Source organism: Pituophis catenifer, unplaced genomic scaffold, assembly GCF_029215685.1.
Source record: "Pituophis catenifer annectens isolate HBS135680 unplaced genomic scaffold, rPitCat1.0.hap2 SCAF_3, whole genome shotgun sequence".
NCBI lineage: Eukaryota > Metazoa > Chordata > Lepidosauria > Squamata > Colubridae > Pituophis > Pituophis catenifer.
Genome location: NW_027256883.1, coordinates 180,390,449 through 180,418,180, shown reverse-complemented (window position 1 = coordinate 180,418,180; position 27,732 = coordinate 180,390,449). Strand labels below are relative to the sequence as shown.

The 27,732-nt window shown below is 41.1% G+C and overlaps 1 protein-coding gene across 2 annotated transcripts; it reads right to left on the bottom strand.

Annotated features, from left to right (window-relative positions):
• Positions 1–671: 671 nt before the first annotated feature.
• MYBPH (myosin binding protein H) lies at positions 672–27,650 on the bottom strand. Of its 2 annotated transcripts, XM_070941604.1 has the most exons (11): positions 27,394–27,650; positions 26,099–26,239; positions 23,700–23,867; positions 17,484–17,572; positions 15,013–15,211; positions 13,265–13,404; positions 10,578–10,737; positions 7,907–8,043; positions 6,251–6,437; positions 1,796–1,836; positions 673–1,177 (listed from the first exon to the last, which is right to left on the bottom strand). In XM_070941604.1, the coding sequence occupies exons 1-10, from the start codon at positions 27,548–27,550 to the stop codon at positions 1,826–1,828; spliced, it is 1,389 nt and encodes a 462-aa protein (XP_070797705.1). In that variant the 5' UTR covers positions 27,551–27,650; the 3' UTR covers positions 673–1,177; positions 1,796–1,825. The 2 variants fall into 2 exon arrangements, with proteins under 2 accessions (XP_070797706.1, XP_070797705.1); XM_070941605.1 differs by lacking the exon at positions 26,099–26,239 and having other exon boundaries at positions 672–1,177.
• Between the last annotated feature and the right edge of the window lie 82 nt (positions 27,651–27,732).

The following is a 27,732-nucleotide window of genomic DNA, read 5'->3' as shown; positions in this document are numbered from 1 at the left end:
TATTTTCCTGGGTTCCAAGATCACCGCAGATGGGGTCTACAGCCAATAAATTAAAAGATGCTTGCGCCTGGGGAGGAAAGCTATGGGAAACCTAGACAGCATACTAAAAAGCAGAGACATCACCCTGCCAACAAAAGTGTGTAAAGTCAAGGCTATGGTGTTCCCAGTTGCAATGTATCGCTGTGAAAGTTGGTGCCAAAGAATTGAGGCCTTTGAATTCTGTTGCTGGAGAAGACTCCTGCGAGTCCCTTGGACTGCAATGCGATCAAACTGGTCAGTCCTAGTGGAGATCAACTCTGACTGCTCTTTAGAAGGCCAGATCCTGAAGATGAAACTCAAATACTTTGGCCACCTAATGAGAAGGAAGGACTCACTGGAGAAGAGCCTAATGCTGGGAAAGATTGAGGTCAAAAGAAGAAGAGGATGACAGAGAATGATGGAGTCACTGAAGCAGTAGGCGTGAGATTAAATGGGCTCTGGGGGATGGTAGAGAACAGGAAGACCTGGAGGAGCGTTGTTCATGGGTCGCGATGGGTCGGACACGACTTTGCGACTAACAACATGCTGTAAGCCACCTAGAATCATTTGAAATGAGATGAGTGGAAAATAAATTTAATAAATAAATATTACTTGTTTAAAAATCCTGGCTTAATGTTTTTTTTCCTTTTATTTTTTTAAATTTTATTTATTTTGTCGAGTACGTATTAGATAATATATATAAGTATAAGCATGAATTGAATACATAAAATTTAAAAGTTAAGTAATAATGAAAACAGAAGAAAAGGAACACAGTCACAGAGTAGTAATGAATCAGAAAACCCTTCTCTAACCTTAACTGCGTGTCCAATACACTGAAGGACACAAGGTTAGGAAGGGTTGATCGGAGCATTCCAGCCCCCCTCCAAATTTTCTACAGGAATCATTTCATTCTCATAACATATATTTCTTTATTCGGTATTTGTTCTGCAGGGCTAAATATCAAGAGGCATAGATGACAATCTTGGTATTACAGGAAACATGGTAGTTGCTATTTATAGAGCCAGTGCAGCAGCAGGTGAACTTTCTGCTTTTGAAAAGCCACAGTGATAAAATTATTTCCAAGCTGCAGATCCCATCTAGGAACCGTGAAGGACTCTTCTGAGCTGAGAACCCAGAAAAGAATTTTGCAAGGACCTTGCTGAGAGAGAGGTAAGAAACAGTTCAGATAAAAAATAACTCACACCAAAATCACACACAAAAAATATACATTCATGCTTTTGATCTAACTGAAATCTTTCTCTCTTGCATGCATATAAAGAATAAATTTGATCCTTATATGAGATAGGGAGACTTACAGACGTAATCCAGATTCCTTCCAATATCTGTTCATGCTATTATACTTCAAAAAAAAAAATGAAGCAAAGCATTTAGATCTGATTGTCTTTACATTAAAAAATGACCCTTATCTTTCTTGACGGTAAACTAGGGTAGTAAGACTATAATTCATCTTGATAAATGAGATTTATCACAAGATTTGACCATGTGATTCAAAAAGGAAGAACTAGATCTGGTTTTAAAATGACAACAGAAGGCTGAGTATTGTTTTATAAATTAATATAACTGGCAAACGGTATAGCTAAATATGGTCTCAGGACTTTATGATTTTCAATCATATCCCAGGATGGGGAGTAGCCTTCGATTAATTCTATATAAAAGGATATAGGATAAAGGATCAGGTCTAAGATGGATTCTTGAAGCTTGCATTCAGGTTGATATATTATGTTCTCCAACTGACTTAAGTGGCAGTTTATCCTACCTTGTTCTTCATCTGATTTCCCAGATATCATCATTCCGGAACTGCAAACATAACAGAAACATGATGAACTAAGATTAGGATCCATTCAGATCCCTTTATACAATGTGGGTCTTTTGCCCTCCTGGCAATATTAATGACGGAACAAGCTTGTCTTTAATAAAGATAAAAAGAACTAGAAAAATAAAGAGGCTGTTATGTAGAAAGATGACATAAGGCTTAGGTGTTCACTTGGAGATGCTTACTTCTCAAACTGGGGTTAAAGGAAAGAGATCTGAAAGAAGAAATCACATGCTGGTAATATATTGGAAATATTGACTTGGGCTAGAGCTGTTATAGATGAAGGCCAGTCAACCAGCAGATAAGAGTTTCTTTGCCATTTATAGAATGTTAGAGAAATCAATTGCATAATTAGACTTAAAAGAGATCCTACTAGCAAAACACTTGTCTGCAGAGTTCCTTACACTGAAAATTTGATCAGATGCAAGATGTTATTTCATTATTGTGTCTCCCAAAAGAAGACATGCACATACTTTATCTTAGCTGGGAAATATTATTGTATATTGCTGTGTATACATGTGTGTATATACATAATGTATACATAATGTATATACATGTGTATTTGTACATAATGGCTGAGGTTTCAACTGTAGAGCAACCTGATACAAAAGCAGCAACACAGTTAACACATTGCCAACAGATACCTTCAAAACGTACAAAGAACTGATCATAAATCGCTTCCCACCTTTCTCTGATATTCTTCTCTGCTAGATGGGATTTCAATATTGTAGAAGAGAATATCTGTACTCAGGGTTGAACTATGGAATTAAACTGTGGCATTCTTGGTGTTCTCTGAGCTTGTATTTGTATACAGACACTTCATTACCCAACTAGGCAGGGGTGAAATGTAAAAATGTTTGCTCCCGGTTCTGTGGGTGTGGCGTGATGGGTGTGGCTTGGTGGTCATGTGACTGGGTGGGCGTGGCCAACATGACATCACTCACTGTTAGAGCCAGGAGCTGCACATTTTGAAGCTCATTCTGCCCTTCTGAAGCCCCAACGCTTTGAGTTTCTCTCCACCACCCAAGCGAACATCGGCGCCTTCTCTTGCAGAAGCAGAATCCAGGCACAGAAATGGAAAAAGGAGAGGGGGGGAATTGGGAGGAGAAGGTGTAAGAAGACGTTTCCTTAGATCACTGACGCTCCCAACAATGAGTTTGGCAGCGATGTAAGGAAATATCTTCAAGATTGACTTTAAGCCGACAGCAAAAGTAGTGGTGGTGGTGGTGGGGAACAGGGGCGTGTGTGTTTGTGTGTGTGTGTGTGTGTGTGTGTGTGTGTGTGTGTGTGTATGTCCTGCCCTCTGCAAGGACTTGGGGGCAGAAGCTGCCTCTCTGAGGAAAAGAGGAGGCGGCGAAGCCCTGGCTGTCACCTGGGAGAGGAGGAGGGCACGCTGGGAAGGGAGTACGCTGCTAGCTCCCTTCCCCGCAGCCCTTTGAAGCTTGCCTGCCTTTCACATGGCCTTCCGCTTGCCTGTCTTCGCGAGCTGGTCACGGAAAGGCTGCATGGGAAGGCAGGGAAACATGGTAGGACTGCGGGCCGTGGCCCGGTTCGGGGGCATGGTCAACCACCAATTTCTACTGGTACGGCGAACTAGCCTCAATCTCCGCTACCGGTCCTCCCGAACTGGTCCTAGCCGGTAACATTTCACCCCTGCAACTAGGTAACATCATCAGTGCCTGATGTTGTTACCTAATTCAGTAATATCTACAAACAACCAACCAGGCTCAGAGAGCATCAAGAAGTCCATAAACGGAATTTCCTGACGCTTAATCAAAACCTACTATATTCTAGTTGAACACCATGAACCAAGCTGGTATGACATCAACACTAGCCTTCCATTAAGTTACCGCAAGCCACATTGGTCTTCAGCAAATTAGAAAAGATACTACACCATGCTCTGATCCACTACTTAGAAAATAAACATCCACTCTATTTTTCATTTTCTTTTTCCTAGAATGATGGATTGTGAATAAAGTCCCTGGAGTATATCCAATGGTCTCTGTTTGTACAGCAGCAGTAATTCCAATTTGGGGATGAGGTGAATGAGATGACTGATATGGTTGCTGTAAGCAATTTAGGTGATAGAAACCAAAGCAGATGGGGGAGGAGGAGAAACAAGACATCTTGTGCCAATCCTATCAGCAGGAATGGGCAATCTGGTACCCTCCAAATTTTATGAATTACAACTCACTTTAATCTTGGCAAATGCTAAGGCTTGCAAGTGTCATAGTTCCAAAAATCTGGATATACCAGATTGTCCGAATCAGCCTATTTGGCATAAAATATGTCAATTAATACTTGGAGTCATAAAGCCTTTAGAGAAAGTCACTCACACTCTCCCATCCACCTTTTGCAAAAACAACAACTCTAAATGCCACCTATATTAAAAGTCAATTATGATGGGGAGAGGACAAACCTTCAAATAATCTATTATGGAGTGCTCAGGGCTCAGTCCTCTCCTTCCTGCTGTTTGATACCTACACAAAGCCACCAAATGAAGTAGCATCATTTGTGGCTGATATTCAGTTACATATTTCCACTCTAATGTGGTTAGAAGATACAGTTGATGTCTTGATCCAATCAGTGTCTGGAAACTATTGATGGAAATAGGCATACACTAGATCCTGCAAATGGCTATGGATCCTGATGAATCTAAAGCTAGGCTTCACTGGAAGAACTTGGTTCACAATCTAGTGATCCTCCTGAAATCAAGGTTCCTACTTGAACAAGCAAGTGAAGGTCATGACCGGGGGGTGGGGGTGTTGTACAATTACATCTTGTAAACCAGTTGGAGACTGGACCCACATGCAGAGCAAGTTACAACTGTACTGCTGTAACTTGCTCCGCATGGGATTCCCATTGAATACACTCTGAAAATGGTTGTTAGAGACACACAAAGTTTGTCTAATACCATTAGCTGCACTGGCTGCAAGTTAGTTTCCAAGTTAGTTTTTTATGAGTTAAATCCACACAATTATTATATGATCTGACAGAGAGGCCTTATGGAAGAATGTCATACAAAGGGACCCATATTTGAACGTTTTAGAGAAGGGTCCTCTTTTGGAACAGCCTATCCTCCAACTATCTGGACCACACTCCTTTCCTGCTATATTACATGGCTCTTCAGAAAGGCATCTGGAAATAAATGAGGATCATGCTAACTCCGAATAGTGGCACACTAGATTAAGCCCGTCTTTATGATTTTTTAAAATCCTAATCTTATTATATTGATATATTCTAAGCCTCTTGGAGTCTTTGGACACAGAGCATCATATAATCCAAATAAATAAATATATAAATAATTGAGGGAGTCCAATACTCTGTGCCACCAAAAAGCACTTTAAAAGAATAGTTGAAAGAGTTGTGCAAGAAGTTAAATTTTGTTTAGTTGGCTGGCAACAAATGGCACCATTTTATAGCAAGGACTGATACCACCATACTCTCACTTCCCCTGTAATGCTTCCTTGGGAAACTAAATAATATTCTTTGTATGTGAGGTCATCTCTCCTGGAACTACTATCTGCCATGTATGCTAGTAATTCTGAACATGACCTAGAAGGAAGTAATTGCAGGAATCAAATAAATAGATGGCAGATCTATCTTCAATTCTACCTAGTAAACATTGACAACCTGTCTATTCCATCTCTATAGGAAATGGAAGCATGAAGACATTTTATTCCTTTGACTCAATTTAATGATTATAATATATTAGGATTTTTTTTCTCTGCACTATATAATCACTATTTAGTGTAGCCTTTTTTATAGAGCACTCTTTTTTTGATAATTCATGGACTTTTTATACATAAAGAATTGAAAGTCTCTGTAGAAATCATTCAGAGCAGTGGTGGGTTCCTCCCAGTTCCGCCCGGTTCCGCCGAGCAGGGAGCGGTGACCATATGATGTCACCGAACCGGTTCTGTCCCCCCACCCCTCCTCCTCGCCCCCCCCTGCATTATTCTTACCTTTTATTTGGCCCCACCCCTAATCTATTGCAGCCTTCTGAGTCCCAGCTGATCGGCTAGAGGGAAAAGAATTGTTTAAACTCTTGCTGCGGGGCTTCAAAGGGCTGTCCTACAGCTGATCAGTGTTAAAAGAAAACAATGAGTAGACTGCAGAAATAAATGGGTAGACCAGTGCCTCCAAAAACAAATGAGTAGACCGGTACAGCTCTGCAAGCAGTTAAAAGCCTGGTAGACCAGTACCTCTGCTAAATCCTAAAGAACTGTCACATGACCATCAAGCCAAGCCCACAAAATAAGCCACACCCACAAAACTGGTAGTAAAATTTTTTAGAACCCACTCGATTCAGAGGTTCCACAACTTTTTTTGGAGGGGGAGGGGAAAGAATTGCAACAAAGCATTCAAATGCAAACAAGAGATAAAATACATACATACCTTTTATATTCAATTTGCAATCTACAGAGGCTTCACCAAAAGGGTTCACAGCTTTGCATGTATAGACACCACCATCAAAAGGGCTAGGTTTGCGGATTTCTAGACAGCAAATCCCTTGGTCCATGTGCACTAGATACTTTGGGTCTTCTTGAATCTCCCTTTGGTTTTTCATCCAGATCACTTTGGGCTAAAATCAAGGAAAGACACCAAAGTGCATAAATATCCCAAAATGTAGTTCAGCAGGATAAACTAGTTAGCATAGGTATATAAACTATTTCTCTTCATTACATTTCTATTCTTAACTCCCTTGTCTGCATCGGTGGTGGGTCGCTCCCGGTTCGGATTGGTTTGCAATAACCAGTAGTAAAACCGGCGGGAGACTCCACCCACTGCCCCAGATGTCATCATAGGCGATCTGCACATGCGATCCCATTGCGAACCGGTAGTAAAGGTAAATAGAACCCACCCCTGGTCTGCATTCAGTGAGCTAATTTATACGAGTTATCTGCCAGTATTGTTCCAGTATGCATCATTCTTCCCCTATTTGCTCTGTAACAGCTACATATCTATCTGAATTCCATAGCTACTATATTTCTGGAGAAACTGTCAGGTATCCAGGGAGTCAGATATTTTGTCTACAAGTAGTTGAATTTATTTTTTACATCATTTTGCTTCATAAAATTATAGAAGAGGTAGAATTTGTGGTTGGAAAGTAGGATGCATCACTTTCAATGTAAGCAAATATGGGCTTGCGAAAGGAAATGGGAAGCTGACACTTGCTTGAGGAATTTGACTTTTGCAAGGTCTGATGTGAAGAACATGAGGATATAGCAGGGGTGTAAAACTCGATTTCATTGAGGGCCTCATCAGAGTTGTGTTTGACCTTGGGGGTCTGGAGTGGGTGTAACCAGGGTGGGTATGGCCAGCAGAACATCACTCATGTTGGGGGCCACCTGTGGTGGCCCGAGTGGTCTGCCAGTGAAAATGGGCTCCCGAGCTCCGTTTTTGGCTGTGATGGCCTCCTGCAATCCTCTGCCAGCAAAAAGAAAGCTCAGGAGGGCCACATGTGACCCTCCCAAGCTCCGTTTTTGCTGCCAAAGGCGCCGTGGGACGTTCCTTCACTGTTTCCAGGATGGCCCCACGGGCCAGATCTAAGCACCCCGGAGGCCAGATCCAGCCACCGGGCCTTGAGTTTGACACCCCTAGGATATAGTCTAGTCTGAAGTGCTAAATATAGCTATCCATTACTATTACATTTCCTGCAGTGATATAGTCAGTGATGCAGTTCTCAGTTCAATAAAGTATTGTCAAGATTTATTTATATACTTTAGATAGATACATTGAAAAACATGCATTTTGAGGAAAAATACTTAGAAACATATATTTGGGGAGAAAAAGTTGATATATTTAAATGCAAATTGTCACAAAAACTTTACAAAAGAAAAAGTTTTTGTAAAAACCTTTTCATAACATGCATTATGGAAATACATATTAAATACACGAGAAAGCATTATAGATCAGAAGTAAGAAAGATCCCTCTTTGTTTTTAAGGGCAAAAGAGATTAGTTATCTCAGTTCACCACCCTTCCTATGACCTACTATGGTATCCTATCTTGTTGCAGTTCAGTAGGCATCACATTTCACAACAGGACCCACCTTTGGGAAGCCTCGGACACAGCAGACGAGCTGGGTGCTGTAGCCTTGAGTGGTGGTTCTGTCTATCAGTGGCTGAGTGAATTTGGGAGGTTCACAGAGATCCTGGCTATGGAATTTCTCTGGTTTGTACACAAGTCCTACAAAAACAGGGAGACCTTATTTTGAGATGTTTTGAATCATAAAATAATTCAACAGAAAGCAGGGACAGGTAATCTTTCATTGAGGATGAGGGTAACAATGTAAACATGAGAACAAATGATTCACTCATAATGAAGAGGCAAAAATATTTAAAGAATTGGGGATTCTGCAAACGAATTTGGAAGTTCCTTAACTTAGAAGTGTGCACAGATAACCTTGAAAAGGGTACACAAGAACTGTTAAGGCAAGAAAGAAACTCAGACCTGGAAAAGAAATTCAAAATAACCAATCCGTTTAATATAAGGGTCAGCAGTATAATGGACAGAAGAATGACCTTGAGCAACTGATTAACTGAGTAATTGATTTTCCCAAGGGGCCACATGAGAACCTGGGATTGTTGTGGAGGGCTGCTGCATCACCCCCACTAATACAACCCACTCCCCCCAACACCCCAACTCCACTGACAATGTCCCACCCCCACCAACAACGCTTAACCCTTCCCCTTACAATGATACCCATCCGCCACACCTAGCTCCATGAGTTGGATTGAGATAGCCCGTGGGCTGGATGTAGCTCTCAGGCTGTAAAATGCCCAGCTCTAACTATGAAGAACTGGTGCTTGAGGAAGAGCTGCTATGAAAATAATGATCAGATTAAAGAACCTGAATCCAGAGCAGAACTGTAACCTGAGAAAACCTCTCAGACAAAACCCTTCCTAGTTCCCATGAAGATAAAAAGAGAGGAAAGCGCATTCAGACTTGCAGGATTGATGTTAGTCCTTCCAGGTAGACCAGACTAGGAAACCAAAGTCATGCAAACTAATATCATTATTTTTATTATAAGGTTATACTAATAGAAACTTGCAGGTCTGAATGCAAGTCTGCATTCTGGACCAATTGAAGCTTCCAAGTAGATTTCAAGCATATGGGCAGGCCTATATAGAGCACAGTGTAATAATCCAAACAAGAAATGACTAAGGCCTGAGTGACTATGAGCAAAGCCTCCTGATTTAGGAAATAATGTGATTGGTGCACAAGATGAATCAGTGTGAAAACCCCTCTAGCCATGGCTGCCACTTTCTCCTTAAGCAGTAGCCATGAGTCTAGGACACTCCCAGACTGGGTATCAGCTTTGTCCAGGGGAATGTCAGAATCAAAGATGACCTATCACCAGACCTTGAGGTAGAGGTGGGGGAAGAGGTTCAAAGCCTCATCTTATAAGGGCTGAGTTGAAACCTCTTCCTCCCCATTGAGACTGTCCTAAATCCAGGCACTTGGTCAACAACTGGCAGCACCTGGGCAGAGCTGAAGATGTACAAGTGTACTGATAATACCATACCCTGTGCTGGTAATTGACTTCACTCAGAATTTTTATGTAAACGTTAAAGAGGAAAGGAGAGAAACCTGAGTCCTGAGGATGCTGCATTGTAATCTCTTCTCCCCCAACAGTGACTGAAACAGGCCTCAAACAAAAGAGAAGAGCCACCCATAAAACAATGTTCCCATTCCTAACCCCCAAACTGAGCTCAGAAGTATACCAATACTACTGAAAGCTGTTGAGAGATCCAGGAGGTCCAGGATGACTGGATCACTCCTGTCCCAAACCCTCTAAGTCATCTGCAAGTGTGACTAATATCATATTGGGACTATACCTGGCCTGAACCCAGACTGAAAAGCATGAAGATAATCAGCTTCATGCAGGGTTCTCTATAGCTGAGCACCAACCACTCTTTCGACAACCTTCCTTCTAGGGAAGGCTAGAGACTGGATGAAAATTGTCTAAAACTGTTGAGTCCAAAGATAGCCTTTTGAGAAGAAGAAGCATTACTGCTTCATACAAAACAAGCATTAACCAGTTTGGACCCAACTGCATGCCACCTCCCAAGAGGCCTTAACCAACAGGAGGGACGTGGGCCAACAATACAGGTGGTTGAACTCTCAACCATGAGGATCCTGTCCATTTTCTCAGGACCAACCAGCTAGAACTCATCCTGTATAACCGGGCTGTTATCTCATTTCCAAAGAATCTGCCTAGCCATATTCCAAGTTTGACCAAAGTCAAATGACTTTGTGTGGCAGATGCTATGACTATTCTTCACAGCAACCTGTAAGAACCCTGATTCCTCCCTACCCAAAAGGGTCCTGGTCTACTAAAGCAGGGCTGCTAGGCAGTCATTTGCAGATGCAATAAAGGCAGTGATGTAAGCATACTTTGCCACCCTTATTGGCACACATTACATACCACAACAACAAAGTAGCAGTTCTGTAATTCTTGGGCTAATATCTAACCCAGCCATGACCTGCCCTATCCCGAAGGGCTGATATTTTATGATTTATTATATTTTTGATTCTCATTTCAAAACAGTAAGAAAGTACTGGCAGTTCCCAAAATGTAATGGCTTGGCAAAGAAAGATCTGGGATCTTGAATACTTTGGAGAGCCACTTATACCTCTGAGGTCTCAAGTTGCTCATATCTGTGATGAAGAAACAGCAGGATCTTTCTACTTTTTTAATCATGCTTCATTAGCCTTACCTGATTTTGTTATTTGCGTTACATTCTTTGTGACAGCAGCCATTTCACTTAGACCACAAGGATTTTCTGAGAAAACTCGGAAAGAATAACTGTTGCCAATGATGAGATCAGATACTGTGCAGCTTGTATGGTTGTAATGTTCCAAAACTGTGAACCATTGCTGAAGAACAAGGCAGAAAGACCCTTAAACATTAAAGCACCCAGTTCAGGGAATTGAACATTTTGCACAAAATAGGTATGGTTTTTTTGCATGGCCTAAAAAAGACAAGCACAATGATTTAGCCTTGACCCCCAAATTACATATAGAGGTGGAAAAAAACAACTCTTCTATGTTACTACTTAGAAGTAGTGGTGAAATTCAGCTGGTTCTATCCGGATCGTGCGATCCAGTAGCACCGGCGGTGGGAGGCTCTGCCCATCCACCCGGACATCATCACGTCCTGTTTTTGATCCCCTGCGCATGCGCAGAAGGCTCCGTGCATGTGTGGAGGAGGCGCGAATGCTCACATTTGCGAACCGGTAGCAAGGGTAAGTGAATACCACCCCTGCTTAGATGTGTGTGTGTGTGTGTATGTGTGTGTGTGTGTGTGTGTATGTATATATATATATATATATATATATATATATATATATATATATATATATATATATATATGTAGGTCTTTGGTTATTCGGGTCTTCTCCCACGTAAAATTGGAAGTGTCTTGGCAAGACACTTCCAATTTTACGTGGGAGAAGACCCGAATAACCAAAGACCTACATACAAACACCCGCGAAAACCTGAGAAAACAAATATATATATATATATATATATATAATATTTTTTGGAGTATAAGACACTTTTCTCCCTCCTAAAAGAGGCTGAAATTTGAGTGCATCTTACACTCCGAATGTAGCTTTTTCGAAGCTTTTTTTCAGCCCTAATGAGGTGCTAGCAAGTGAAGTAATCTACCTCTGACTCTCAGCTGTGCTTTAGAAGCTTTTTTTCAGTGAAGTGCTCTTCTGTGCTTTGCCTGCTCCCTCCGACTCTCAGCTGTGAAGCTTTTTTTCAGCCCTACCAAGGTGCTAGCGAGTGAAGCGACCTCCATGGTTTACCTGCTTTTCTCATTGCTTCTCCCTCCAAAGATCAGTTGTGCTTTAGAAGCTGTTTTTTATCCCCAAGCAGGGATAAAAACCAGCAAACTAACATGCTGAAGATGACCAGATTAAGGATGCTAGCCAGATGAATACCTGGTAGGCAGATTTTTTTTTCCTATTTTCCTCCCCAAAAACTAAGCTGCATTTTATACTCCGGTGTCTTATACTCCGAAAAATACGGTATCTATGTTTTTGTGTGAGATGCTACATCTCAAGACATATACACGAATAAATATATTGCAAAGTATATTTCTACCAAACATGCCACAACCCCACGTTTAAAGAAATAGCTGAGGAACCAAGTCTGTCTCAGGGATTTTGAATGGACAGCCAGAAACAATGTTTGTTAAAAAGGCAAACTATATTGCCGTATTATTATTTCTGGAGAACTGAAGAAGGAAAGATTCCCATGGGAAATATATTTGCTGGACTAAATAGACATTGATTTATAGAGTTACTTACTTTACTTTATAAAGTTACTTATATAGTTGATTAGCAGTTAAAAAAAAACTGTACTATTTTTTTAACCATGATTTACCTTCATTTTCCATACCAAGATACTGACCAAATTAACTGTATTTTGAAAAGATTAAAACAACTATTCAGGGATTTTCCATAACGTAACATCACTCTTATTCATTTCCTAACCTCATTTCCACCCCCTAATACAGCTGGGGGCAAATTCTATATAGGGTAGGTAGGTGGGAGTTAATTTTACACCAAAGATAATCTTATCAATTGATGGTAACAAAATCAAGACTAGTAAGAAATTCCAAAAAAGGCTGGATTAATTTAATGACCTCATGATTTTCAACAACTGCAGTGTTTCATTTAACAATCATGGGGGGTGGGGTGGGGTGGTGTTGTTGTAAATCTGGGCAAGACTCACTTAATAACCACCTTGCTTAGCAACGGTAATTCTGATCCCAACTGCAGTCATACATTAAGGACTACCTGTATAATGTTTGAATAAAATTATGTAATGAAAGGAAGGTATTAGCAAAGTCTTTCTAATATTCTAGAATGGCTCCTTCCCTTAGTCCCAGTCTATGCCAAATCAGGGTCTAGGCAGACATAGACTAAATGGAAGAATATTGCTTGAAAGGTAAGTGATACTTGCTGGCTTATACCAGCTGATCAATAATATTCTAAGTTTTGGTTAAGGTAAAAACATATCATAAATCATAAATGGCATAGTAATAGGTTAGCTAAATCCAGTGGTGGGTTTCAAATTTTTTTACTACCAGCTCTGTGGGTGTGACTTAGTGGGCGTGGCATGGCTTGGTGGGCGTGACTTGGTGGGCATGGCCAGTCAGAATTTTTACTATCGGTTCTCCAAACTACTCAAAATTTCCGCTACTGTTCTCCAGAACTGGTCAGAATCTGCTGAAACCCACCTCTTGCTAAATCCATTGAAGCATGTGTATTGAGAATGGCTATAGAACCACCATAATGCTTGCAAGATTTTTCCTTCCATTTTCCCCCATTCTGACACCCCCCTTTTTTTTTTTTAAAAAAAGGCTCCATTTTGTGCACTGAATAGCTCTTACTTGAGTCTTCATATCTGCTTTTTGGACTGTGTAGCCCTTGAGATCAGCATTGCCTTTATCTTGGGGTGGGTTCCACTCTAACGCAACATTAAAGCCCCAGGTGTCTGCCACTTTCAGATTCTCAGGAGGGCCTGGTTTCTCTAAAAAGAAAAGAGAGAGACACACAGTATAACCATACTTCTCCTGAAGCACACACTAATGCAAAAGAGACACCAGAATAAATAGCAAGACAAAACATTTTTCACACCATTGATTTCTCAGTCTAGCCCAATACTGTTAATGTTGACTGGAAACAGCTTTCTAGAGTTACAGTCAAGAATCTTTTCCAATCCTTTCTGGAAATGCTGAAAATTAAACATGGAACTTCCTGCCTGCTTTAGCATTCACTTTCACTTCACTTTCTAACAGTGGTAATTGGGATGCAAATTTCCATTGCTAAGTGAAGCCATTGTAAAGTGGAACATCCCGTAACCACATCGCTTACAGGGGTGGGTTCTACTTACCTTTACTACCTGTTCGCAGCTGGGCCGCATGCGCTCTTCTGTGCAAGCACATTTTGATGACGTCAGGGTCGGTGGGCGGAGCCTCCCGCCAGTTTTACTACTGGTTCTATAGAACCGGTGCGAACCGGGGGCAACCCACCACTGATTGCTTAGCAGTGGCAATTCTGAGGCTCCTGGTTGCTGTTGTTAAACAAGGATTGCTGGTCCTTGTTGGTTGGTTTGCAAGCAGGCTGCCAGGCAGGTACTGTAAGTGGCTGCTGCCAGGTGGGGGAAGAGGCACAGTTGGTCCATGCAGTGCAGTGCATGGCACAGCTAAGTTGGGGATGGCTGCTGCTGGATGGGAGACTGTGAGCAACTTATCTGCATGACTTGCAATCTTCCCTGCCAGCTTTTCCATTGAATTTGCTTGTGGGAAGCCAGCAAGAAAGGCTGGAAACGATGATTGTACGATGCAGAACCCTACAACCGTCATATGAGCCAGTTGCCAAGTGCCCAGATCACCATTATGTGACTGCAGGGGTGCTGAAAAGATTGGAACTTTGAGGACTGGTCATAAGTACCACTCATTCAGTTGTAACTACAAATGGTTGCTGAATGAGTGGTTGTTAAACGAGGACTATAAGAATGTCTGAATACCTGTCTCTTTCAAACTAAGATTCCCCATCTCAACCATTTTGGCAGGTATAGCTTTAATACCAGCAAAAACAGCTCTTATTCTTTCATATCTAAAACTTCCATTTAAATAATTATGTAAATAGAAAAAAGTATATAACAGAAAGACTATATCACAATCAATCCTCCAATGTCCAATTATACTAGAACCAGCTGGTACCATGAAAAAATGTACTATATGGATTCCCATTTTAGAGAAGCTTGCTTCAATTAATAATAATAACAACTTTATTGTCATTGTACATGTATACACAGTATACCCATACAACGAAATTCACTTAACACCGAAAGACCAGGTCCAACACACATAACAATCTCCAAACATAATCCCACCCACCACAATTCCCCACCCCTAAACCACCCAAACATCCACACAACAGACCAAGTAATGCTGTCCAACAGCTCACTGATGGTGGCCCTTCAGTTCATTCTTGAGTGCAATTATAGCTCTGCGATAAAAACTATTCAGAAAACGTGTGGTCCGAGTTTTAATTGTTCTGTATCTTCTGAAGAAACATCTATGCCATTTAAATATTAGATAATTTATCAACTCATACAGTTTATTGTCCTTACCAATCACCAGGAGATCAAAGGTAGCCACATCTTCAAATTCATCTAAGATCTTAACACTTATTTGGTATTTTCCAGAATCTTTGCGTTGTGCTGCACGAATAAAGAATACAGAATCCTTCTCAGTGTTGCGTACAACAACTTGTTTGGGGTCTAAAGGTTGGCCTTCTTTGGTCCAGGTCACTTGTGGTTTTGGCTTTCCCTAAGAAATGGACAGGAAAATGAATGAATCATATTAAATATTATTCTATTTAACTAAGGTTTACAAACAAAGTTTAATCTACCACAGCATCATGCAGCTTGGGGCTTTTCATGAGGATTAACAATAGACCAGTGCTTATTAAAATACCAATGAGCAGGATATCAAAGATGAAGCCAATCTACTTTAGAAGACTAAAAATCTCATGGGGAAAAATGCATTCAAATTCTATCCAAAAACCCTAATTAATTTGCTTTCACCCTCTGTCTGTGATTTAACTATAATATTGAATGACATTTTCCATAAGCTAATTCAGAGATGGATCATTTACAGGAAGGCATTTATTTTAGAATTATCTAAGTCTTGAATGTTTTAAGAAATGATGTTTCCATTTTTATGATGTCAGTAGCTTTTCATATATTATCACTTGAAAACCATTGTTCTTGTTTAAATCTTATGTGAGTCAGGAGATAGGGGAAGGATTTGTTCATAGGAGGGATGCCCTTTTAGATAAATAAACAGCTGCCTTTGCTGCAAAATTCAGCATGGAGAATACAGAAATGATGTAACATCAATTTTACAGAAAAAAACATCATCTTTCCAAACATTTCTGGTGATTTAAAGCTGTAAATTTACTTTGTTAGATAGACGATTTAACAACACCCATTGTAATGAATATATTTGTTATTGTGATTATAGAACCACCAAAACATTTCACTGTGTTTTCTGTGATTATGAATTTTACATTGGTATATGTATTTTTATTGCTGTTTCCTGATTGCTTGGATGAGCTGTGTAAAGCAACCTGATATTACAGAAATGTTATAGCTATCTAATGTATTAATTTATACAGCCTACCAAGAAACTTCTGCAGATTTGCTTATTATCTGCAAATAAATGATTAACTCTTTATCTGTACTTTATGCATGCTATGCATTGATAATAATGATGACAAATTGTAATAAAATTGGGTAAATTCTTTTTCTTCCTGTATCATGCTCTGAAATATATATCTAGTTAAAATAAATAATGGTGAAAAAACGTTTACCTAAAATTCTTACTTTCTAAGCTATGAACAACAACACCAATAACAAAATTAAGGTAAGCTAATAGTAATACAAATGTGACTCCAGTAAAATTGGAGCTCCAGCTGCTCTTTGAAGGGAGGGGTTGAGGTCCACGGTAGACCCAGTCTGCAAATATCCAAGAACCAAGAACCATCTGGTTCTGCATCCCTTTCAAAGCCTCTCTGTGCTAATCCACATGGCTTCCTATTTTTGAGAGAGCTATTTTAGACATTGGGCTACAACCTTCTACTCCATTACTGGACTGAAGAATATTGCTTGTTCTTTCTGAATGTAGATAGCAACCTCCTTTTAACAAAAGAGATTCCGTTAGGTAAAAGAGGATACATTTCAGTATTCAGCTATCAACTGCTTTCACAAGACTGGCAAGATGCAAATCAAAGCTCTTATGAACTCCAAACTTGTCAATTATTCAGACTGCAAAAAGAATAATTTGGGCATTATCTTAGGATTTCATGGCTTGTGTAGCATTCTGTCTATAGATCTAACTTGCTCCTCTGAATTCTAGTATTTCCGTTTGTCTAAACCTATTAGCTTTTCTCTCATTCGACTACACATCTTCAAGGGTAGTTAGACTTCTTTCAAAACTTTAAATCAAGTCAATTCCTTCTTCTCTCCTTCTGTTTTGCCCAGTGAAATCCCGTTTATTACAACTCACTTCAATATAAGTGATGCCAGTGGTGGGATTGAAATAATTTAACAACCGGTTCTCTGCCCTAATGATTTCTTCCAACAACCAGTTTGCCAATCTGCTCAGAAAGTTAACAACCGGTTCTCCTGAAGTGGTGAGAACTGGCTGAATCCCACCACTGGGTGATGCTACTATCTGTTCACATTTGCCTCTTAAGTGATGTTTATGAGATATAATGGTTAAAATGCTTAACTGGGATCAAGAAGACCCAGGTTCTAAAACCATCCACAGCTATAGAAGCGCACTGGGTGACCTTGGGCCTCTTAATGTCTCTCTCTCTCTCTCTCTCTCTCTCTCTCTCTCTCTCTCTCTCTCTCTCTCTCTCTCTCTCTCTCTCTCTCTCTGTTCCAAATACCGCATCATAGTGTTCTGGGGAAAACAGCAGGAAACACCATGTGTGCTGCCTTGTACTCCAGAATAAATGACAGAATTCAAAAACTCTTCCTCAGACAAGGTCAAAAGAGCAGAGATAATGGCAAAGGAATTTTAATTCACATACCCAGAATGGGATCAAGAGGTTTATCGTATCCCCCACAGTCCTCAGGTACAATTCTCTTAAGTAGCGTGGAAGTCGGATCTTGGGCTCCTCTGGACAAAACAAAATTATACCAATATGTTACTAATTTTGTAGGAGTCTGTTGTGTGAACAACAGTTTTGTATAACTTTAGTTTGTCCAATAAAGATACTGCCTGTTTTGATTCTGGATTTCCCCTCTTATGATCAACAGTTACTACACTGTTTCTCATTAAAATAGGTACCATCAATTGCAGGTTATGAAATTTCTACGGCTTTTCATATTTTCAAAAAATAAAATAAAATAGAGAAGTATTGATCCAGCTAAAATTTCTGAGTCAGTTTGAATAATTGAATCCGCTAGATTTATTTTGACATGATTTTCATCAAATCTTTTCAATTCAAGATTGGGATTCAGAATAACAGAGTTGGAAGGGATTTTGGAGTTCTTCTATTCCAATCCCCTGTTCAAGCAGGAAACAAATGGTTGTCCAAACTCTTCTTCAAAACATCTAATATTGGAGCACCCCTTAACTTCTGGAGGCAAGTCTTTCCAATGATTAATTATTCTAACTATCAGGAAATTTCTCCTTAGTTCTAGGTTGGTTCTCTCCTTGATTAGTTTCCATCCATTGCTTCTTGTCCTGCCCTCAGGTGCTTTGGAGAATAGCTTGACTCCCTCTTCTTTGTGGCAGCTCCTTAGATATTGGAACACTGCTATCATGTCACCTCTAGCCTTCTTTTCATTAAACCAGACGTACCCAATTCCTGCAACTGTTTTTCATATGTTTTATCTTCCAGTCCTCTAATCATCTTTGTTGCTCTTCTCTCCACTCTTTCTAGAGCCTCATCATATTTTTATATTGTGGTGACCAAAACTGGATGCACTATTCCAAGTGTGGTCTTACCAAGGCATTATAAAGTGATATAAATTGATTTAATATAAATTGATTTAATGCACAAAGGTTTGCTAAATCTTCAAGCTGCTACAAAGACTCCATGGACCAAGTTGATTCAAAGATTCATTTTAAAGGGGTGATTTGACTGAAATGTCTTCAAACTGAATTTCTAGATTGACGCTTCCCATATATGTAGAGAAATCCTCTTCTCAGGGGGGTGGGGGTGGGAGACATCTAGAATGAAATAAAATCTGGAACATTTGTTTTTTTTTTCCATCTGCCACTCTTCTGTTTTACATTGCCAGAAGGTTTTCTTTCTCTTAAAAGGATTAACTAATAACAATAAAAAAAGCTGGGACTTGGAGACAGCAATAATTATAGGCTACTGCAATGAGGTTAGCATTATTGTCATTTTGGTCATTGAAAACCAGAGCACCTTGTTGAGTTAAAATATGATACTATTAGAAAGCTAATTTAAAATTAATTATATATTAAAAAATCCTCAGGGTTTAAGATACCATCACAGTTGGTCCTAATTGCCGCTATAGAAGAATGCAAGCACTCTACATTAATTGGTTCCCAGAGGTATAGATAAAGCAATCTTATTAGTCAAACAGCCAAATGCAAGAACAATTTGCTCTAGCTTCTACGTTTGCAAATGCTGTAGCACTTAAATTACAGGTAGTCCTCGACTTACAACCACAATAAAGCTCAAAATTTCTGTTGCTAAGTGAGACATTTGTTAACTGAGTTTTGCTTCATTTTGCGACCTTTCTTGCCACAGTTGTTAAGTAAATTATGGCAGTTGTCAAGTTAGTAACATGGTTGTTAACTGAATCCGGCTTCCCTGTTGACTTTGCTTGTTAGAAGATCGCAAAAGGGGATCACATGACCCCGGGACACTGCAACCGTCATAAATATGAGTAAGTTTGCCAATCATCTGAATTTTGACCACGTGACCCTGGGCATGCCACAACGGTTGTAAGTATGAAAAACGGTCATAAGTCACTTATTTCAGTGTTATTGTAACTTCGAATGGTCGCTAAATGAACTGTTTTAAGTGGAAGACTACCTGTACAAGCATATAACAATGTGATATATACTGCAGGATAGCCTTATCACAGTTTTTGGAAAACCAGTCTTCATCATTATCAGCTGCAAAGAGATGAAATTTTCCAACTTACATATAGTTTTAAATAAAGACAATACCCCAAAGCAAACACCATTATTTTGTCCAATAGTAGGCAGTGGGCTTGATGCTGCAGTAACTATAATAGATATGATCCAAAAATAAATGAAGATATACTGTAAGATTTCTTCTAACTCTCCAAGCTCCCAAAAATATGTTACTTGTGTCATGTCTGCCCTGGCTTTCTATTCTTTTTCAGGCCCAATTCCAAGTTCAGGTTGTAAGCTTTCAAACTTGGTCTGTAGACTGCTAAATTTAGGTAATTCTTGCAAATACTTATTTAATACTGACTCAATATTTACTCATTCAAGGTTCTTACAGAGGGTATTCCTCCCTTCCCACAAGTGAGAGCAATCTGGCAGCCACATTGCTTCATCCCAAGATTTGTTTGTTCCTCAGGGCTTGAATTATGTTAGGATTTATTTTATCTATTTGTGATCAGTAATCCTCTACTGTGTTTCCCCGAAACTAAGACATGTCCTAAGAGTAAGCCCAATTGGGCTTTTGAGCATATTTGATAAAATACCCCCCCCCCGAAAATAAGCCCCCCCCAAATACTTAGACACATGCATAGCTGCCATGCAAACACCACTATGTGAAGAGGCAAGGCTGGAGAGGGGGGGAAAGGGAAGGGGAACATGCCCCACCTGCCATCCATGCGGAACAGCCTCGCGGAGGCCGCTCCCGCAAACCCTTTTCTTAGTGGCACGCCCCTTCTCTTAGTGGCAAGCCAGATGCACTGCTGCCTTAAGTGGCCTTAAAGTGCTGCATACACCCGCTCAGCCCCGAACCCGACAGCAGAGTGAAGCCTTCTCCCTATCTCTTGGGTTTGGTTCGCGCAGCCCGGACATTGAAAGCTGGGGGGAGGCTTCACTCTGCTGTTAGGTTTGGGGCTGAGGGTGTGTGTGCAGCGCTTTAAGGCCACTTGTGCAGCTGAAGCAAGAAACACCTCATCCCATGCTCTCCCCTCCCGGTTAAAGAATGAAGTTGGGGGGGAGAGAAAAGCGAGGGGAAAAAATAGTCGCCTCCCAAATCTCCAAAGAATGTGGAGTTGAGATCTGGCTAAATAGTCAGCGCACCATTACCAAATAAAAGCAGACGGGAAGATATTCACTCCTGTTGCTTCTCTGTCTCTCTGTCTGTCTCCTCTGCCATGTCTTACCTGACTTCCAGCTCCTGCCATGTTGGACGAGGGGATGGCAAGGGGAGCCCTGTCTCGCTTCTCTGCCATCTCATCCCTCCCAACCCCCTCGCCCACTGAGATCGGCAAGCTAGATTTGGGAAGCTGAACGCACTGTCGCCTCCCGGGAGGAGAAAAACATCAGAAATGGGCTCTCTCGTAACACCTCCTCTTTCTCTCTTCTTCTCTCGAGTGGCAGCAGTGCATCTGGCTCACCACTAAGAGAAGGGGTGCACAAGCTAGGGTTTGCTGGAGCGGCCTCAGGAGGCCATTCTGCATAGATGGCAGGGCATGTGGGGGCATGTGGGGCATGTTCCCCCTTCGCCCTCCCCTTGCCTCCTCACCTTGTGCTGTTTGCACGGGAAGTAACAAAAAAGCTGCCATGATTGCTGGAGGCAGCAACCTGAGTGGCACTGGCGAAGCAGCCGGTCGGTGCTCCAGGGCCAGGTTTAGGGATAAGACCCCCCCCAATAATAAGGTCAAGGCCATATTTGGGGGGTCAAAGGAAAATAAGACCCTGTCTTATTTTCGGGGAAACATGGTAGTTCAGGATTTGGACACTGCAGGACTGTCTTCTCCTAAAGGTTTCTGCCGGCGCAATAAGATCTAGGGGGAAGGTAAAGGTAAAGGTAAAGATTTCCCTCACACATATGTGCTAGTCATTCCCAACTCTAGGGGGCGGTGCTCATCTCCGTTTCAAAGCCGAAGAGCCAGCGCTATCCGAAGATGTCTCCGTGGTCATGTGGCTGGCCTGAGTAAATGCCAAAGGCACACGGAACGTTGTTACCAGGAGTGGGTTCTACTTACCTTTACTACCAGTTTGTAGAAGGGCTGCGTGCACTCTTTTGCGCATGCACAGAAGCGTTTTGATGACATTGGGGTCGCGTGGACGGAGCCTCCCGCTGGTTTTACTACCGGTTCTATAGAACCAGTACGAACTGGGGGCAGCCCATCACTGGTTGTTACCTTCCCACCAAAAGTTGTCCCTATTTTTCTACTTGCATTTTTTACATGCTTTCGAACTGCTAGGTTGGCAGAAGCTGGGAAAAGGAACAGGAGCTCACCCGTTACATGGCACTAGGGATTCGAACTGCTGAACTGCCAACCTTTCCATCAACAAGCTCAGCGTCTTAGCCACTGAGCAACTGCGTCCCTAGGGGGGGCAAAGAACCTTTAAATCCCATCTTTGTGGGATTGCATTGCAGTCATCAGGATGACGACACGACTTCTGTAGCTGTATTCCTTTCGTTTGCAATAATGTTTCATCGGAGTCACCTCAGCACCAGCCCCATGTGGACATTCTGGAAAACCATCAAGGCCTTGTGGTCGTGGAAAGCCTGTTGTGGGTCCAATCCCATCAGTAAACGAACACTGCTGCTAGAATTGTTCTCAGTGGCTAAGAAATGGAGGAAATTGGGCTTGGGAGGTTGGTTACTTCTTCTAATTCTTTCTGTTTTACTTTCATACCTTTTGAAAACAGCTCAGAGATTTTCTGGAACTAAGTGGCATATAAATTGCAGGAATAAATACTTGGATGCTTTGCATTTACAGTTGATCAAGTTTACATTGCATGCTTACTGTGGGATTATTGTTACATTTTTAAATCTCCCATCAGCATTAGGTTTTATTTTAATAAATTACCATGTTAAACTGGGAAAAACATTTTATACACATTTAATAAATATATCAAATAAATAACCTGGAATCATAAGAGAGCAAGAAAATGACATCCAAATGTGACTATAGTCACTACAATCTTGGTTCGGATGAAATTAATACTATTAGTGACAAAATATGAGTTACGTGTATTAGATTACATCAAGCAGCGCCCACATTATGATTTTTGTAAAGCAGCATGAAATTGAAAGCTGTCCCTAAGGCTTCAAATATTGTTTGTCAAAAATAGGAATAGCACATTGGCTCACATTAGAATGTCTTGTTAAAATGGTCCATCTGCTCAGCTCTGACAATATAAATGCCAATGTTTTAATACAGCAATGTTTTAAGTGAAATCCTAAATTGCATTCTTTCAGATCCAGACACGGAAACATTGCAGACAAAGAATAGTTGCCAGCAAAATAGTAATGCATTTGTCTCAACAGTTGTAGCACCCTGTCTACCTCTTTTATTATGTAGTCTTCTATTGTCTGGATTTTTTAGTGCTTGCAGACTATTTTAAGTGACTGACCTTTGGATGTAATAAAGAGTCAATGTTGTTATGCTGGTAATCTGTGGCAGATCTTCTGGCTTCTTAAAAACTGAAATGCATCACTATGAATTCAGGGGTGGGCTGCTAGGGGTTCGCAAAGGTTCGGGAGAACCTCTAGCTAAGATTCTGTGCAGTTTGGAGAACCCCCAAATCCCACTCCTGGCTGGCTCTGCCCACCCCACCCCTCCCAGGAGTCCCCACGTGGCCCATTTTGGTTGCAAGTAAGTGCAGGGCATGAATGGAGGCTTGGGGAGGGTGAAAAATGGGCCTACTGGAAGTTCAGGAAGGCTGAAAATGGGCCTGTTTCTGGCCTCCAGAGAGACTCTGGAGCTTGGGGAGGCTGTTTTCGCCCTCTGGGAGGCTTGAGAGCCCAGGGAGGGCAAAGATGCCCCCCCACCATGGTGCAGACCGACTAGGACATGCCCACCATGGCCACACCCACCCAGCAACCGGGCAGAGAACCCCTTGCTAAAATTTTTGAAGCCCACCCCTGTATGGATTGTCAGTTTGAGGACAATTGATTGACATGGAACAAGGTGTTTTTGTTTTTGTTTTATGTTTTATGTCATTTTTAAAATTAAACTCAATGGGAAGAATGATTATCTTAGTGGGTCAAAAGACAACTTGCCTGAAAAAATTATGGCACATTTCTTCTCCCAAGCACTATCTTTGTATGTGCACATGCACATGCTCATAGCACACACACACATTTACAGATACATACCAAGAATTTTTCTGATGAGAAGTGGCTGGTCCAGAAATGCTGGTTGACTAACTGCATTACCTTTTACAGCTTTCACTCGAATATGAAGTTTATCTCCAGATATTAAATTGTGGATTGTGTAACGAATACAAAGAAAGGGTTTATTGTTGGCTGTCACCCAGTTTGTTGCTAAAACAAAAATGTGGGGAAAAATCAGCAGCAAGCAATTTTGTACCAAAGAACTAATATTAAAAATCTGTCCAGAAACATTGAGACCTTTATTATCTTCCAAAAAACTAGCCTTTTGAAGTCTGTTTCTCTTTAGAGGTATTTGACATGGTTTGGGAAGAATGGAAGATGGAAATCACCAGATTTGGAAATACTGAGAAAGTCCATTCAGTTTACTTAAAAAAGAAAACTGAAGAAGACTACTGAGCATAGAAGAAGGTGTTTTCAACTAGGTACAGTATAGAGGAGATTGGGCTCTTTGAAATTATTTATCACATGGAAATACAAAGCCATGTTGTTTAATAATTTGTTTACTTCTGATCAAATACAGTATATCTACTTTAATTGATTTATAAATAGATATATTCCAGTTTTCCTCATAGCACTTCTTGTTGCAATTATTCCCCACAACAACCCTGTGACCTCAAATAACTGAGAGTGATGGCTGAAAATTACACTGTGGGCTTCCACAGCCACGGCTGTACTTGAACCTGAGTGTCTTCACTCCTTGTCCAACACTTTAACTACCGCACTACACAGAATCTCAGCTTTCAATTTTTCCCCTATTGTTCAACTTCCTTATTGTTACCATGACAACTTTAAAGTATTATTTAGATTTTCTTTTGTGGACATTTTTATCATGTTGACAAAAATGTTACTTGGTTCAAGATTAATAGTTTGTAATCAATCAGAAATATAATCAGGGAGCAAATATAATAGCCCTCCAAATACATCAAGTGGCTATGCAATACAGTAATATATTCATACAAGCTGAAACTGGCCGAAATGAAATATTCCACAAACAGTTTGAAACAGAATATACTCTGCAAGCAGTGCCAACAGCTAAATTCAATGTGATGTATTTATATGAAATTATTTATCCACCTGTATTTCTAACACGCCATCTAATTAATCTTTGTAAACCATCTGCTTTTCAAAATCAAAAAAAGGAAATAATCAGCTGCTACCTCATCAACACTAGATTAATTTAACAGATTTCATTCATCATTTATTGTCATTATAACATGTTGTGAAACAATCTTTTAAAAAAAATCCACTCAGCTATGATGGCATCAATATATCATTTACTTATTCTACAGAGTTGTTCATAAATGAAATGTCCTAAGCCAGGTTTTCCAAAGCAGATTTCATTACAATGTTTTCACAGAAAACCGGCATATACTTCCAGTTTTCAGCAAAACCATAGCAATTGGATTGCTGAACAACTGCCATAAAAATGTTGTAAAATTGGGTCAGTCACATTAGTGACCTGCTTTATGACCATCACAACTTATGACAGTAACAGGCAGGCAATTCGAGGACCTCCTCCATAAGCTGAAAACCTTTGATGATCATTAAAAGACAGCAACAAACATTCACACTTTGCTCCACTTAGTGATAACCCGAGTTTTTGCAGGGCAAGTACAGCAGAGCTGTCAAATTCCTGGCCCACAGGCCAGATGCATCATGTGCTGGCCACACCCACGCCCGGTTTAGCGAAGGGGAAAAAAGTCTCAATACGTCATATGATGCTGCCATGACGCTGTGAGTTTGACACCCCTCAACTATGGCATACCTATGAGGTACATTTTGGCAGCTTCCATTATATGTTATCTAACATTCCTATATAAGGATTTCTTACAAAAATTATATTTGTAACAAAAATGTAGCAGATAACCAAAATTTGTATTTCCCAGTTTCCCTTATTTGAATAATGCCACATTACTCAAGTGGATGTTTGCACAAGATTTCTTGCCCCACTGTGCAACCTGTATTACTTAGCAGTTGAGCAGAATCAGCGCAACACTTGCAGAGGAGAACTTACCTCTGTGAAATATCTTCCCACCTTACACTCTTCAAGGGAAAGCCTCATGTCAAATTCCAGACAAATTTATAGTTCTATAAAGTGGTTCTTCCACCATATCTGCTATATAGCATCAAGGAGCAAATATGTAATTTGGTGATCAAGTGTGCTACTACTTAGCAGAAGTAACCATTTCATTTTTTAAAAACAACAACTGAGCAACACTTTTTCAAGATTTCAATGAAGATTACATCAAATCTATCCCCCTCCCATACTATTCTCTTTGACTGTGGCTGCCAACTATCAAGAGGAGAAACAATGCATTCATACTAATTGATATGCCAATGCTGCAATTTTCATGCTTGCAAGGGAATAAAACCAAACCTACTTCCATCTTTGCAGTACTCCACTACATATCCGTCCAGACCAGAAGGGCCCACATTTTCAGGGCCATCCCATGTTAGGGTCACAGAGCTGTCATTCACATCCTCCACTGCCAAATTCAGCGGTGCACTGAAAGGTGCTGCCACTATAAATATAGAAACATTAACAAATAATTTGCCATCCCTACAGGTGCAACTTTGATGCTGTACTAACTCACAGTTCTCCCTGAATGGCTTAGCTGGACAATCTGGGAATATTTGCTGGTTAATTTAAACACATCCCTACCTGTTGCACACAACTTTTAATTGTAATCAGTGTCTCAGATGAATTTATGAGTGGAGAACTATGCACTAATGGACTAATTTCATTTGTTCCAACTGGCAATGCATACTGGCTTTCCAGGGCCCTTGTGAACACATATCCATGCATAGGGATTTCCATAGAACCAAACAGCCTACCTGTGCTGAATTTCCCACTGGGTGAACGTTCCATGCAGAAAGTTAAAACTATATAATAGGCTCTTTCTCATTTTCAACTGTACAACCAGTTATTTGGGCACCACACCAAAAGCAGACATGAATATCTGCGATTAAGAGTGACGGATGTGCAAACATTTATTTAATGAGATCTATGCTTTCCCTAGACCAGTTTCCCTCAGCTTGATGGGTTCTAGAAGTTTTGGTCTATCCTCCGACAGAATCCCCGAGTATGCCCAATGCAAAATCTAAAAGCTCTAGTTTTAAATTATCCACAGAGTTCAAGGATGGGACAGGCTGATCTAGATATCAAAGGCTTGACCAGCACTGGTTTGGGCTCACATGTTGCACGAAGATCATGGGCATCTGCGGGTGAAGTGGGTGCAAATGACATGTGCCCAATGACATGCTCAAACAAATGCTATGAAATATGTCCTGGTGTCAGATGTCTTAACATAAGCATCTATTTGCAGCATCTGTGTGCCTATGTCCTAATGCACTTTGTCATCATTTTAATGTCATCCCATTTACAATGCTTATCATCTTCATTTAGCTTTGGGGAAGCTGTAGCCTAGCAAAACCCTTTTTCCCCATGGAAGACAATGATTTTTAAAAAGAGGGTTGTCACCAGCATCACAGGAAATGATCGGAATATGAGTTTTACATTGCTTTTTGAACGTCGACTGGGAGAGGAAATGCCCCTCCATTCCCCCAGCACGCCGCCCATCATCGCATCACCTGGCTGGGTGGCCTGGAGGAAAGAGGGCCACGCAGCCCTCCTTCCCTTCTCTTCATTTCACCGCCTCCCGTCTGCCTCCCTCACCTTCTTCGGTCTTCTCGATGGGCAGGACGCGCTCTGCAGCGGGCGCCGGCTGGCTTCTCGCTCCGCCCAGGTTAGTTGTCGGGGATTCCTCCGGAGCGGGCGGATCTGCGGGCAGGCCGACCTCTGGAGCCGCCGGAGCAGCTTCGAGGTCAGACATCGACGGGCGGAGGTGTTCAACCGGTCCAGTTTCCCGCCTGCGGAAACGAGCTCCTGTGGGCGCTTTCTCTCCCCGGGTGCTCGCCTTCTGCTCCTACCGGAGGAGGCCGGTTTATAGGTCCAGGAGTCGTCTCCGGACCGCCCCCTCCTCGCCCGGCGTTGGCCCACCTGTCTGCAGGATTA